Source organism: Hyaena hyaena, unplaced genomic scaffold, assembly GCF_003009895.1.
Source record: "Hyaena hyaena isolate Hyena2069 unplaced genomic scaffold, ASM300989v1 scaffold_951, whole genome shotgun sequence".
Lineage (NCBI taxonomy): Eukaryota > Metazoa > Chordata > Mammalia > Carnivora > Hyaenidae > Hyaena > Hyaena hyaena.
This window is the reverse complement of record NW_024081578.1, coordinates 500,997-516,349: the sequence shown is the minus strand read 5'-3', so window position 1 is coordinate 516,349 and position 15,353 is coordinate 500,997. Positions and strand designations below refer to the sequence as shown.

At 37.4% G+C, this 15,353-nt stretch overlaps 1 protein-coding gene across 1 annotated transcript in view; it reads right to left on the bottom strand.

Moving 5' to 3' along the window:
* The window catches only part of GLRB (glycine receptor beta), a 99,898-nt gene extending 91,988 nt beyond the window's left edge, over nt 1-7,910 (bottom strand). The window contains exons 1-2 of the mRNA XM_039221127.1: nt 7,834-7,910; nt 6,071-6,220 (exon numbers count right to left, since the gene is read on the bottom strand). Of these exons, the coding sequence (XP_039077058.1) occupies nt 6,071-6,192 (122 nt within the window). The 5' untranslated portion in view covers nt 6,193-6,220; nt 7,834-7,910. The remainder of the gene's footprint in view (nt 1-6,070; nt 6,221-7,833) is intronic.
* Between the last annotated feature and the right edge of the window lie 7,443 nt (nt 7,911-15,353).

Here is a 15,353-nt window from a genome sequence, read left to right as displayed (position 1 = left end):
TAAATCTACAAACCTATACCATCTTATAAATTACAACAAGTAGGACTAGATCACTTACATCTGCCATCCCTCAATCATTATTTGAGAAGAACAGTAGCTTGACATATTTCTTCCTATTGGTTTATATCAGAAAAGAGAAATATCTTCTGGGTTTGAAAGACATACTTTAAAAATATGATCACGAAATTCCAAGAAAAAATTCTACCACTGAAGGTTTTTAAATCCTTATTATTAACACAAGATCAAGTTATGTTTAGTTTATATGGTAGGGCTTTCCAAAGCAATGCACCAAAAATAAAAGCAGATCTGTTTAAATCTCTACCGATTAAAAATTTTCAAATTATTCTATCTCATTTTATTGGATAATAGTAAGGCTATAATCAAATATAATATATTGAAATCAAAGAATCTTAAAAATTTGACAAATTAAATTGACCTTAAATATCACCATCTGGTCTAACCACCTATCCACTGTTCAAACTTTCTATAAAATATGTCTGCCAAATAATTACCCTTCATGCCAAGTGCCTCCAGTTACTACCCATTTTAGCTTTGGTGCCAAGCAGCAAAGTCTACTTTCTCATCTACATCAGAGTTTTTCAATGATTTGAAAACAACTTTCAAATACCTCAGTCTCTTCAGCTCTTCCTAATATAACATGATTTTAATTATCTCAATTGTTACTGTGATACTGACTGCACAATGCAGAAATCTCTGTAAATCTTGCTTCAAATAATATCATTCTACTAATATGTTATTTTTAACATAAAATTGGTAAAATAGAAATACTAATTTAAGTAACAATATATACTCGTTTGTATATTATATACATGTAACACATATTTCATACATATATAAACATTAATGTAGTATCTATTTTTTTTCAAATGTTCTCTACCATATTTTCCCCATCCTATCTTTGCACAAATGATTTCTGGACAAAAGTGCAATTTATATTTCCACCATTTTTAGACTCAGCCCATCACTTTAACCCTTTAAGATCATAGTGGATCCTAAATTCTGTCTCAGATATTCACTATATGTCCTCAAATCACATGATCCTCAGTTTGGAGGTTTCCTCTGTACAGTCTTATCTTAGTCATTGAAAAAATGTTAAACTTGATAAGGCCAAAATTTCACAAAGAAACATCATCCATGTTGGAGGTGTTCTACTAAGTACCCAGTTGTTAATTCATCTAGTTTACCCTATATTGAGACTATATTTCTAAATATGGTCCATAAGGACTATGTAAGTTTTTTTTTCAAGTATCTTAACAAAACCCAGATATAACAAGTTGTAAAAGCCAAAGATCTTTACGTTTTTATTCATTCTTTAAACAAAGTTTTATTGTATGTATATATTCTTTATCAGGCACTAAATTTATCTCTGGTGATTGACTCAAAAAGACACTGCTCTCTAGGAGCTTACAATCTAGAGGGGAAAGCAGACAAATACAACTGATGATTACCAAACAGCATTATAAACATGATAGGCAATTAGGGCACTACGGAGGCATGGAGTGTCATTATCTAAATCAAACTTTTAGATTAGAAAAGATTTCCCAAAAGAGATAGCAAGGTTTGAGATCATTATGGAACAGTCAGCTTAAAATTTGGTTATATGGGTGTGATGCTCTTCAAAGAGAGGTCTGGGCCAGACATACAGACTTGGGTGTGTTAAAAAGAAAACCACAGGCCCAAAATGATGTCACTTAAGCCAAGTCACCAAACAGGGACCTAATACCTAATCCAACTACATTTCAATGTCCCCTAAAAATGTAGTTTTAACTCCTCAGTCAGGAATGTTCTGATCAGCATCAATGAGGAAACTGTCACATGTGCCCTCTCCATTCCCCAAAAGATGAGATAATCCATCTAGTAAGATCTTCTGCCTTTCCCCTAAGGGAATGTAGCCTTGCCTGAAATAATCCTTTCTTTACTAATAACTTCTTGCCACACTCTCTTTCCTGTAAAAACCTTCCATTTTGTACAACTCCTCAGAGCCATTGCCCTACTTGCAAGATGGAATGCTGCCTGATTCATGAATTGCTACGAAAGCCAATTAGATGTTCAAATTTACTTGGTTGACTTTTATTTTCTAAGAGCAGTCAACAGTGAATAAATGATATTTACAGCCATGGATTTGGACAAGACCACTGAGGCAGGTATTAACTAAAGAAAAAGCATTGGCATTTCTGGTAAAGGAAAGTCCATTTCCAGACTTGTGAAAGAGAAAGTATGCATGAGACCTGGCTCATATGTGTTGAGTTGGGAGGGGGACTGGGATAGAAAGATATTGCTGGAGGTGCCTGGGCGGCTCAGTCAGTTGAGCATCCAACATTTGATTTTAGTCATGATTCCAGGGTCGTGGGATTGAGCTCTGTGTGAGGCTCTGTGCAGTGTGTAGAGCCTACTTGTGATTCTCTCCCTTTCTCTCTCTCTCTCACTCTCTCTCCCTCTCCCCTCCTCCATGTGTATGTGCTCTCTCTCTCTCTAAAAAAAAAATTTTTAATGGTGGCGAATGGCTATTTTTTAAAAAAAAGTAAAGAAAGGTATTGCTAGAATTTAACAAGAGCTTTGAGTGTGAAGCCAAGAAATGAGAACCTTTTATAGAAAGCTATGGAGGCCCTTAAGGGGCTCTAAGCATTGGAATTACTTGACTAGACTGAAGATTCAGAAAACTCACTCCAGTTCAATATGAATTGATGGAGGAAGACAAGAAGCAGAGAGACTAATAAAAAGTTCACCAAAATAGGTGGAGAAGAGTAATTAAAGCAGTATCCACATAAGAGTAAAAGTGAAGGACATATTCCAGAGCTGACAAAGACTCTGAATTGAGAAGTCTCAGATACTACTCATTTTAAGATGCTAAGGTAGATAGAGAATGTCCGAGGTCATCCCTCGTACTTCATTAGCAAAAGAGGTAGTGGTATCATTTGCTGGAAAAGCAAACACTACTTCAGGTGGTGGGGAGGATTTCTGAACTCAGGTTTTATCATGTTAAGTTGAGTCAGAGGTCAAAATAAGGATAGCAACATAGAAATATTGGAGTTATGGGGATGGAATTCTTCAAAGAAGTCTGGAATGGACACAGAGACTTAGGAATACAGTGAATAGATGGTAGTTACAGCTGTAGATTTGGACGGAATCTCTCAGGCTAACTGTATAGACAACCAGAAGAAAGACCAAGAAATGAAGGTTAATGTCAAATTCAAATTGGAAAATAAAAAGCTCACTGTGTCCAGGATTTAATGGAGGAGGGCACTTGTGGGGATGAGCACTGGGTGTTTTATGGAAACCTATGTGACAATAAACTATTTGTAAAAAAAATAAAAAGAAAAAAAAGAAAACAGTAAAAAAAAAAGAAAAAAAGAAAATTATGTTCTTATTGTTTATTTCTTATATTTTAATATATATTAAATTTCTAAAATTTCTGAAATGAGATTTATCAGATAGTTTGTCAATGTGGTACCGCTGTTTCACTTACAATAAAAAAAAATAGCATAAATTTATGTAACAGCATCTCAAAACAATGTGAATTTCAAAAAAAAACCACACACAGCAAAAGAGCGAGGAAAAGCTTACGATACAATTCAAGCTCAACATCAAAATGGAACTCTAGAATGTTAAGGACCCCAAGTCTTTTATTTCTTCTACATTTTAAAACCTTTTTCTTCTCACATACAGTCTTGGTTGTGGGGAAGGATATTATTACAACAGTAAAACAGAAAATTTTTCCTCATGTTTGCTATACTCATATATTAACTACCTACGCCTATACAATTTCATTGCCTCAATTCTACTAAAAAACAACTAAATAAAGAAATCACTGAGCAAGATTTCACCATATTGAAGGGTATTATGGTGTTATCTGAAACCTAACCTTCATAATCTCAAATATTCTTCTTAGTCAAAATGTTCTGTACTTACTCAAGTTCTACAAGATGGGCTAACTGGATCATCCTCTAGATATAAATGATTTGCATATTCTTTCACAGCACATTATTAAAACTGAGATTCTTAATCTGGACGTTCAAAGAAATTTAATGTAATGGATCCAAACATAGAGAAAACTCTAGTCTTCTGAATTTCAATGAATTCAGTAAAAATAAACCAAAATTCTTAATAAAATGCTCAAGCAAAAAAATATGTAAATCTTATTCTCCAAGGCACACCTACATTTTAGTAATTCAGATTTTTGGTAGCATCACCATGGCAACTGTTAATAATGCTTTAACTAGTCTCATCATGATAAAAAAAATAAAATAAAATTCTAGGAAGTTTTAAGTTATGTCAGAAAATTTCAAAGATAAAATTTCAACTAATTACCCACATATCTAAAAACACTGTGATAAGGGCTTACCAAGATGTTGGGCCTTCTACTTGAAGATATTCATATTCATCAGAACAGAACTTTTATTGTTTCACTCTTAACCTACTAGATATAATTTTAAAAATCTGTCTTAAGTAAATATAGACACTTAAAAATAGTCAGTTTATACAGACAATCCAACAGCATTAATTCTGAAAAGGGAGAGAATGTCTTCTGAAGGACTCATGTAAGATACGTGATAGTTATAAGGCTTGGTGTTGGCATCTGCAGAACTCTCTAACTCATGAAAGTTGATGGGGGAGGCAGAAGGAAGAGGAAAAGAGCCCTATGAGCTTCCAAATGTAGAGAAACCGGACTGAATTTGGCTTGACTCCACACACAGGATGACCATGACTTTAAGACATATGCAACAGTTTGTATCAGTATGCCAATGTTCATCAAGTGACCTGTTAATATGAAGAATATCTAAAACATGAGAATGTGTCCTTTCATTTGGACACATTCACTCGCCAATGTCCAGTTCCATAAAATGCTTATCTCCTGGTTATGATACAGAAGCTCTTGACCCTGAAGAGTAGTGATAGTTGCAGATGGTGATTATTCCTGAACCTGCTCCATCAGATACTTCACACCCAATTAGGCAGATGGCCAAGGAGGGACACATGAATAGTGTTCAGGGTCATCCTATTATACACCCAGAAATCTGGCCCTGACATCACACTGTGCAGCACTGAAATAAGCAGGACCATTAAACCTGAAAACAGATACTTCTAAATTGGGAAATTTATTTAATTCTAGGCTTTGATGTGGATCATGATACTGTCTCCAGACATATCTCACATATTCATATAAATACCCATTCCAAAAAACCAATTTTAATACCCTTTCTTTATAAAATAAACCTCCTAAAATGTACCTTAGTATCTCTTACAAAGTTTCTAGAACTATAATAGTCTACCTTTAAATGTTGATGCTGAAATTACCCATTGATCTGGCATTTAAATAATCTTAATTCAAAAATGACCTGTAACAGCAAATTAACTTTTATTTCAGATCACCACATATATTATTACCTAAAAACACATTATATTGTTGAAAGTTATTTACTTACACACTGTCCAATTGCTCTAACCATTAGGTATTATCCACCAGTAATATTAACCCTTCCCGTTAAAAAAAAAGTCCAAACCACAAAAGGAGTGGATGATTTGGATTTAGATTCTGTTTTCATGTTTTTTTTTTTTGAGAAATAACCTAATCTCCTAATCTAAGTCCTTTGCAGAAAAATACTGAAATAGAAAACTGATCTACCATGTGAATTTTCTTCTTCCATGTATCAATATAAACTAATAAGCCTTAAAATCCTACTTTACCTAATTTTTAAATTAATATTCATTTTTAGGAATTTTTTTTAACCATCTTTTTGAACTGGTATTTGCTCATGACACAATTTCAATATCTAATGATAGCTGCATATTTAGGTATGGAAGAAATAGTAATGCTTTTTCTAATTTTATAAAAGATGTATAGAAATCATATAATCCCAGAACATGAATAAAACTTTATAAAACTTTACCTTAAACACTAGGAACTAGATACCACATGCTAAACCTCTGTTGTGAAACCATATTCTGATATGAAAAGTTTTGCTGAAATGTGCTTTAATAAACCACCTTACTTTGATAAAAAACGCAATAACATTTCTCCATATAAGAATATAAGACATGAAGAACGTACGATGGGCATAGATACTGCTTCTTTTTCCCCTTCCCTTTCTTTGAAGACTTCTCTTTAGAATAAGCTTCTTCAACCCACAAGGACATTAAAATAAAAAAGCCAATCGCCAATAAAAACTTCATCTTGGAAGTTAAATTTCAGGAGATCAATCTACAAGAGAGAACAAGAAAATGTTTACATTAAATGACAACAATATGACTCTAAAGAATAGACCATGACTACTCAATGGACAAGTGCATTAATATATGAAATTTTCATTGCTCAAACCTAAGTGGTAAGCCTTCATTATATATATGTGATGTTTTGTAGTGGAAGTTAAATAATGATTCACAGAAATACAACCCCAATGTTTAGAAAGCTACCTGGAAGGATGTTTCACACAGTGTTAAAAGGTTATCTTCTTCTTATATATGTGGATTCCTTATTTCCTTTTTAAATTTCTGTATTGTTTGAATGTTGCATGAACATTTTTTCAAAAATAATAAACTATTCTACAGTAAAAGGTAATTCTAAATATTAAAGAACTGATAAAGATAAAACAATGAGAACCAAAAGTTTCGCACTTGATATTCATTGTTTGTTTATTTATACACATTAAACTTGCAAGCTACATTTTATTCAAAATAAGATCATATTGATTTAAGTTAGCTTGTTGTCTTTCCCACTTTCATGTTAAGAACATTTATCATCAAGATGATTTTGGACTCCACAAATTCTAGGTAACAGTATATGGGAAAAAAAAAAAAAAAACAGCAAGTATGGTCAGACCCTTCCAAATAATCTTCTTAGTCTTATTTGAATAACATTGTCTATGCTCAAATGAGAATTATATTCTTGCTGGTCCAATGCATTAAAAAAGAGAGAGAGAAAGAAAGAAAAAAACTTTAAGCGTCTAGTAACACTGGAATATTTAAGCCTCTTTTGCAGTCCTTCATTTCCAAACCATAAATTGTTTCTCCATCATTGTTTTCTGCAGGCTACGAGATCTATCATATTCCTCAACATTAACTTAATTCCTATCTCACCTTTTAGAATTCTGCTTCTTCAATGTCATCATTTGCATCTCCCTTTCTCCCAGGAATTCTTATTTTCTCCCATTTATCCTTTACAGCCCCTAAGGGAAGCCTGAAAGGCTACTTCCCTGGTCCTCTCTGCTGAGGACAACACAGGGGGCTTCTCAGGCCAAGAGCAACAACAGAAGGCTCTCCTCTGTCAACTTCCAGCACTGGACGCTCCCTTCCCCCATCCTACGGTGGCATCTGCTTCCAGACACCTTGGCCCACAGCAGCACGTACTTCTCCCACCTTCACTCTTCCCCAGGAAAACAGGAGGGCCGTCCTAACGGTCTGAAGGGTCGACAGAAATCCAACCCTATGCTCTCTGTCTTCACCGCCAACCTTTCAAAGGGGACAGCTGCAATGACCGAAAGGGCTTCACGAACAAAACAACGCAAGGAGCCCTCCCCGCAAATCCTGCGTTCCCCCAGTGCCCCCCAGTTCTCCGCATCCCTCCTTACGGAGCGTATCCGCGGACGCCACCGCGTCAGGGACCCGGCTGCCGCGCGCCCGGTGCCCCTCTCCCCGCGCAGGGCAGCGCTCACCTCCTCCCCCTGCACGCCGCAGTGCTCCCCGCGCCTCCCCAGGCTTGACCCGGTCTCTCCGCAGAGCGCTGATTCTGGTCCCCCGACCACCGCCGCCGCCCACTCCCGGTCCTCTCCGGCCCCCCACCCCTGCCTCCAGCCAAGTGGAGCCCCCGACACTTACCCCAGGCGCCCCCGCCCGCAGCCGCCAGGCGAGGACGCGGCGGCTCGGGGCCCAGACGGCGGTGGCTTCTGGGGGTGCGGCGGGCGCAAAGCGGGGGCAGCCGCGTCCCCGCCGCCCGCGCCGCCGCCGCCGAGCTCGGCTGACGCGCCTGCTCGGGCCGCGGAGCCTGCGCCGTGGCGCGCGCTGCCGGGGCGTCCGCAGCCGCGCTCGGCGACGCTGCGGGGCCGCGCTGCCGCGAGCCGGGGCGTCGGGCCGGCGGAACGGTCGGCTGGCGCGCCGGCGGGCCGGCGGCCGGGGGAGGGGACGGGGCTCCGACCGAGCGTGGAAGGACGTCGCAGCACCTTCCCCTGCAGGCACTGGACGGGTTTCTGTGAAATGTAGCCCCCCTGCAGGGGACTGGAAACGACGGGCGCGCGGAGAGCGGGGATAAGGGCCAGTTTGGGTTCGGAAAAAGAAACGAAAACCCTCCAGGAGCCGAAATCGTTTAGGGTCAACTTTTGATCACTAGTTACAAAAAGAGGAATTCCTGACAGCAAATGACCTTCTTGGACCAAAGCAGATAAGCACAGGTTCTGTAATTTCATCACCGGACTCCTGACATCTAACTTAATCTCTGAGCCTTACCAACAATTCCTAAAACCTAGACCTTTTTAATTCAGCAAGCTTAAATTGTCCAAATTACTAAAAACATATAATCTTTCAGGTAATGCTATTTTAACATTTGTTATATAAGTAACATGTGTCTAGAACTTTACAGTCTCAAAACCCGATCCCTGCATTGTATCATTCATTCCTGGGCAAGTTTTATGTCGTCATTCCCGTTTTGCGGATGATGAAAGTGGAGCTCAAATGTATAATATCTTGAATGGAATTTACCAGCTACTCAAAATGATTTTTACATTTTAAGTCAAATATGATCTCCGTCTTCTGGTAGCAAAGTGTTGGATGTCGCTTTTTAGAAAGCAGCCTTTCATTTGACTATGCACCTGCAGGTAACAGACAAAACTTTCCTATTACCTCTTGACTGTATGCCTAAGAGACTTTTTAATGCAGAAAGCATTGTCTCAGGTGAGCACCATTTAGCATTGTATATTGGGGCCTACAGATGTATCCACTAATAAATATTTCAAACTATATGATATGAGCAGAAGGGGACATTTTCTGTACATAACTCTGTTCTATAAGCTTCACAAGATGTTCTGCTGCCTAACGTTAGCATTTGATCATTATTTTACTTAAAGAACTGTCCTTTTTGTAACCTCCAGATTGGATCAGAATAGGGCTTTGGGACTCTACAAGTATATAAAGGAGAATTGCATTGATCATATAAATTTTATAAGATGCAAGTTTTGGACAATATGTGATGTAAGGAATTGAAGGGGAACAGAATTTGCTACCCCAAAAATATATTTCTTTGGGATAAGGATTACTTTGAGCTGATTATTTTTAAGAAACAGACATAGAAAAAGCTCTGAAAACAGGACAGAATTTACCTTTTTGTAAAAAAAAAAAAAATTCACATGTATAGGGGAAGTCTCCATTTCTAAGGCTCGCTCTCTCTCTCTCTCTCTCTCTCTCTCTCTCTCTGTCTCTCTCTTTCTCCAACAGGGAGAGGATGACTAAATCTCTAGAAAGTCTTATCAGTGGAGAAGTCACTGACTTAAATCTGCATAACAATCATACCCTTGTTTACTGTGCTTTTTCTGGAAACCTCCCGTAACTGATCTTCCTCCCTGACAACTGCCCCACCCTCCAACATCTTCTTTTGTCTTTAGCAGTAGATGGTATTTAAGATGATGATTCGGGCCATTTCAGAGAGTTGCTCAGTTTTCCTGAGTGTTTCCCATGTGTACAAGAGGTATACATGGTATTAAACTTCTGTTTGTTTTTCTCCTATTAATCTGTCCTTTATTGGGTTGGTGGTGGAATGGAGCCATTCTTAGCTAAGAATCCAGAAGGATAGAGAGAAAATTTTTTTCCTCCCCTACAGAAAAATAAAAGAATAAGTTTCATGCAACCAAGGGAGTTCAGAAGTTGAACAAAACCCTCAACTTAGTTTTCTCGTAATCAAGGAATCACTAAGAGCTGGAATAATAGGATTTTCAGATTCCTGAAATGAAATAGACATACCTGTTACTTACAAAATCTTAGGAACACGCTTAGAAGAACTTATGTGCTGTAAATACCTAAAACTGACTGGCTTACTTTCCCTAGAATTGTCTTGTAATTATGTCACCTGTAGATATAATATTGGGGAATTAGTTATTCATAAGAAAAACATGTCCAATTGTTCGGATAGGTTTGGGTTTGTTTTTATTTTTTACCCAAAAGTTAGGAAATATAGTTGGTGACCTAAAATGATCACTTCCAGGCCCATGAATCTGTAAGTTCAGAATTTTGAATATTTTCTATGAAGATATCAACCCATCTTTATTTATATTGCTGTTTTGTATTATATTGCCAAAAGGATAGCTTCCCAATGATGTCATACAATAATCTATTTTCCCCAATCCTGTCAAGGGTTGGTCCACTTTCTCTATTTTTTTTTTTTAATTTCCATTCACTGGCTTAGTAATTTCATCTAATTACATGGCTTTCAGTACCATTGTTGATGACCCTCAAATTTATTTCTCCAAACTAGACTTCTCTCCAGAACTCTAGACTCATATATCCAGTTGCCTTTTCGATGTCTCAACTTACATGTTTAATAAACATCTAGTACTCAGCACATCCCAAATAGAGCTGATGTTCTTCTCCCCAAAATCTGTCCCACACCCAGTCTTCTCAACTCATGGCAATGCCTTCCTTCCAAGTTGTAGGCCAAAAAAAAATCTTAAAAATTGTTCTTGATTCATCTCTTTGTCTCACTCTCTGGACTGAGTCACCATCATCTCTAAACTGGATGCCTCTATCATTGCCTCCCCTATTCTCTACAATTCTCAGCACAGCAACCAGAAATCTTTAAAATATGTCATATGTCAGACGAAGTCATTCCTCAGCCAAAAATCCAGCAATGACTCCTCATTTCACTCAGATTCTAAGCCAAAGTGTTCACAGTAGTCTACAAGGTTCTCATTGTCATGTACCCTTCTCCCACTCGTGCCCTTGATCCCTTGGCTCCATCCACACTGACTCTGCTGCTTCTCCAACATGCCAGTGCCACCTGGATGCCACTCAGGTTGTTGGTTCCAGCTATTCTGCTCTTCCTCCAGGCAGCCATGTCTCACTCCCTAACTCCTTCGATTGTATCTGAGATGGAATCTCTCAAGGAGATTTGTCTAATATTATTTAAAAGTACAAACTGTTCCTCAGGAAACTAACAATAGAACTCCCCTATGACCCAGCAGTAGCACTGCTAGGAATTTACCCAAAGGATACAGGAGTGCTGATGCATAGGGGCACATGTAGCCCAATGTTCATAGCAGCACTTTCAACAATAGTTAAAACATGGAAAGAGCCTAAGTGTCCATCAACGAATGAATGGATCAAGAAGATGTGTTTTATCTATACCATGGAATACTACATGGCAATGAGAAAAAATGAAACCTGGCCATGTGTAGCAACATGGACGGACCTTGAGGGTGTTATGCTGAGCGAAATAAGTCAGGCAGAGAAGGACAAATATCATATGTTTGCACGTATAGGAGGATTAGGAGGAACTTAACGGAGGACTTTGGGGGAGAAGAAGGGGTTTAATAGTTGGGGAGAGGGAGGGAGGCAAACCATGAGAGACTCTTGAATGCTGAGAACAAACTGAGGGCTGATGAGGGTGCAGGGAGGGGAAGGGGAGTGATAGGCATGGAGGAGGACACTTGTGGGGATGAGCACTGAGTGTTATATGGATACCAACTTGACAATAAACTATTAAATTAAAAGTAATTAAATTAAATTAAATTAAATTAATTAAAAATAAAAGTACGAACTGTCCCCCCTCCAAGGATTTTTGATCCCCTTTTACCTGCTTTTTCTTTTCTTTTTTTCATAGTATTTTTTGCCTTTTAATATATTATACAACTTATTAATATATGTGTTGCCTCTCTTTCCTCACTAAAAAAAATGTAAGGACAATGAAGGCAGTGATTTGTGTCTGTGTTTGTCCATTGGTATTGCCCAAGCATATAGAACAGTGTTAAATAAAATGAGTAAATCTTGGCCTAGTTGCTTAACTTCTATAAGTGTTGCTTTTCCTATCAGTAAAATGAAAAGAAAAGTACAGGGGTGCCTGGATGGCTCAGTCAGTTAAGCATCTGACTTTGGCTCAGGTCAGGATCTGACAGTTTGTGAGCTCAAGACCATCCTAAATATCTTGCATTAGATTGAGTAACCAAACGTAAGAAGAAGAGAGATTTTTCTCACCATATTATTTGTTCATATGGCATAAGCACTTTGCACTCTTTTTTTTTTTTTTAAATATTTTATTTATTTCTAGCAGAGAGAGAGAGACAGCGTGAGCAGGGGAGGGTCAGAGAGAGAGGGAGTCACAGACTGAAACAGGCTCCAGGCTCTGAGCTGGCAGTCAGCACAGAGCCCGACGCGGGGCTCGAACCCACAAACCACGAGATCATGACCTAAGCGAAAGTCGGACGCTTAACCGACTAAGCCACCCGGGCGCCCCTAGCACTTTGCACTCTTGCTACTGCCTTATGTTTCCTTGAAACATTAGTCTGTAATATGTAAATTCATTCCCTTTCTATTTTTTCTCTATATAGATCGTGTTGATTTGTTAATGTTAGTCTGAATTGTAAGTCATCAATGAGAGTTTTCATCGACACTTCAGTTCAAATTCAATTTAATCAGCATATATTTTCAAGAAAAACATGTCCAGCTGTTTTATTTTTTCCAGTTTTATTGAGATAGAGTTGACACATAACATTGTGTAAGTTTCAGATATACAACATAATGATTTGATATATGTACATATTGCAAAATGATTACCACATCCATCACCACATATAGTTGATAAATTTTCCCTTGCAATGAGAGTTTTTAAGATCTACTCTCTTAGCAAATTTCTTTTTTTAAGTTTATTTATTTTAAGAGAGAGAGAGCATTCAAGAGAGGAACAGAGAGAGAGGGAGAGAGAGAATCCCAAGCAGAGCCCAACACAGAACTCCATCTCACAAACAGTGAGCTGAGATAGAGTTGGACACCCAACCAACTGAGCCACCCTGGTACCATAACTTTCAAATAGACAATATAGTTTGTTAACTATAAACATCATATTGTACAGTACATCCCCAAAAGTTATTTACCTTATAACTGAAAGTTTGTACCCTTTTACCACCTTCACTCAATTCTTCCATCATGTCTAGCTATTTTAAATGTGTTTTCCCCCAATTCATCATCTTTAAAAATTGTTCAAATAGAGATAATGGGACTATAAATACAAATAAAGAGAATATTACAACCGAGGATGCTTAGAATAATGTGTCAGTTATTCAGCATCTGTTAAGTACTATTCAGGAATTTCAGAAGACAACAAAATCAGTACTAGGAAATGTCAAAGGACAGCCAATTTTAATGTATTAGAATAATGAAAACAATATTTGATAACCCACGATCACTTCCATGTTTTTCCAAAATACCATGTTATGCTTAAAATATCCTCTGATCTCCAATTATTTTTAAACTAACTTTTAACATATAATAGCCAACTTGTATTGATTAAATTGCTAGAAATGTCATTGATACTCTCCTTTAAAAACTTCAAGATATCTTTGCAAGTTATTTTCACACCCATATTTTTTATCAGAAATCAGAGGCTTCAAAGAGAAAATAACTCATCTAGAATAATTGACTTAGAAAGGGAAGAGATGAGATTGTTCCACCTTTAATGTCCTGCAGAACAATAAGACTCTGATTCTGGTTGCATATAAGTGAGTTAAAGCAGCTTAGTTTTTAGATGTAGATATGGCTTATACAGAATTCTGGCTGCAGATTAGGAAATTGAAGTCAAAGAGGCTACTTAAGTATAGACACAGGCTCTTACTTCCAAGTCCATGATGGTCCTAAACATGAACAAATATGTTAATCATGTTTCACTTAATTTTTTGTTCAACCTAATGGCAATAATAATAATTATCATTATTGATTGAGTTGTGCTATTTTCCATACACAAAGCATGTTAAATTCATTATCTCCTCAATGACTGTATGGGGCCAATACTATTCTTACTACAATTTATAGAGGGAGATTCAGAGGCATCAAATAACTCTTATAAAGTTTGCAAATAACTTTGCCAATAAACGATTGAGAGAGACATACACATAAGTATGTCTGATTCTGGAAACTAAGCTTTTAAAATATTTTCTTGTGTGTGACTGCAAGTTACATATTCAATCATATCCTATGACAGCTAGAATGGACATTCATATACAACCAAAACACCAGATTGATAGCAATTTAATTTTGAGAATATAAAATAAGAAATATGAGTAAGATCTTCCTGTTTATGAATTTGAGCATTATGCCATATCATGCAATTAAGAAAACAGTGCTGAACAATCAAGGACCCACTGTACCATCTATCAATCCATCATCAGCCTTACACCCATGGAGAAGAACAATCTGTTATTGGAGGTGCAGAAACTTAATATAGATCAAGATTTTAATGTTTTGTCAGAGCATTCAATGCAAAAGCACCTACACGATATGATACAGCTTTTAGATAAATCAGATATATGTCCCAGGTCCTTAGTAAAAAATGACAAAAAATTATTGACCTCTATACATAACATGATACAGTTACTGTACTTCAAGAATCTGCCTTACGAAAAAGACTATTATTTAGTGTCATCAGAGCTAGTCCAATATTAATATTATATCAAAATCACAGATTTTAGCCAGAGCTCTTCACATCCAGGTAGATATTACAAAGCAAAGTCATCCAAGGATCAGTTTATGTACACTATTTATTCTCTTATTTTATGGTTGGCTCATTCAGGACTACTCAAAGCCAGGCATTCCTCCGGATCCACAGTAACAATTATTGCGGCAGATGACTAGTAAGTCAGGCCCACAAATCTTCCAGTCAAATGCAGTTTTCACCAAATCTGAGCAAAGTTGTGTTTGCCTCTCTTGACAAACCTTGAATCTGCCCATCAGCATTGCTGCAGCGCTAAGAGGTCAAGCTTTCCTCCAGCAACCAGGTTTCAAGTCTTAAATGTTTATGACAGCATGTCCCCTTCCTCTGCTACCCAAAGCAAATATGTCATATCAGTTTAATAAACGATCTACAAATCTGTTTTTTAGAAACTTATAAACAATGTCAACAATTGATTTTGTTCTTGTCTCTTTTTTAAGACCTAAGGAAACAATCAATACTGGTCAATACTAAAAAATTATTCCTCTAGGTTTTCTAATGTCAAGCTAGATCCACTGAAAGTACCAAACATGCAGCTCATGGATTCTAAATCTATGCCTTTGTGGGAAATGTTTTATATTTACCACACTAGTAACCCCTTTTATAATTTATGTATATGCCATAAGAGAGGATGAATGAAGGGTGCCTGGGTGGCTCA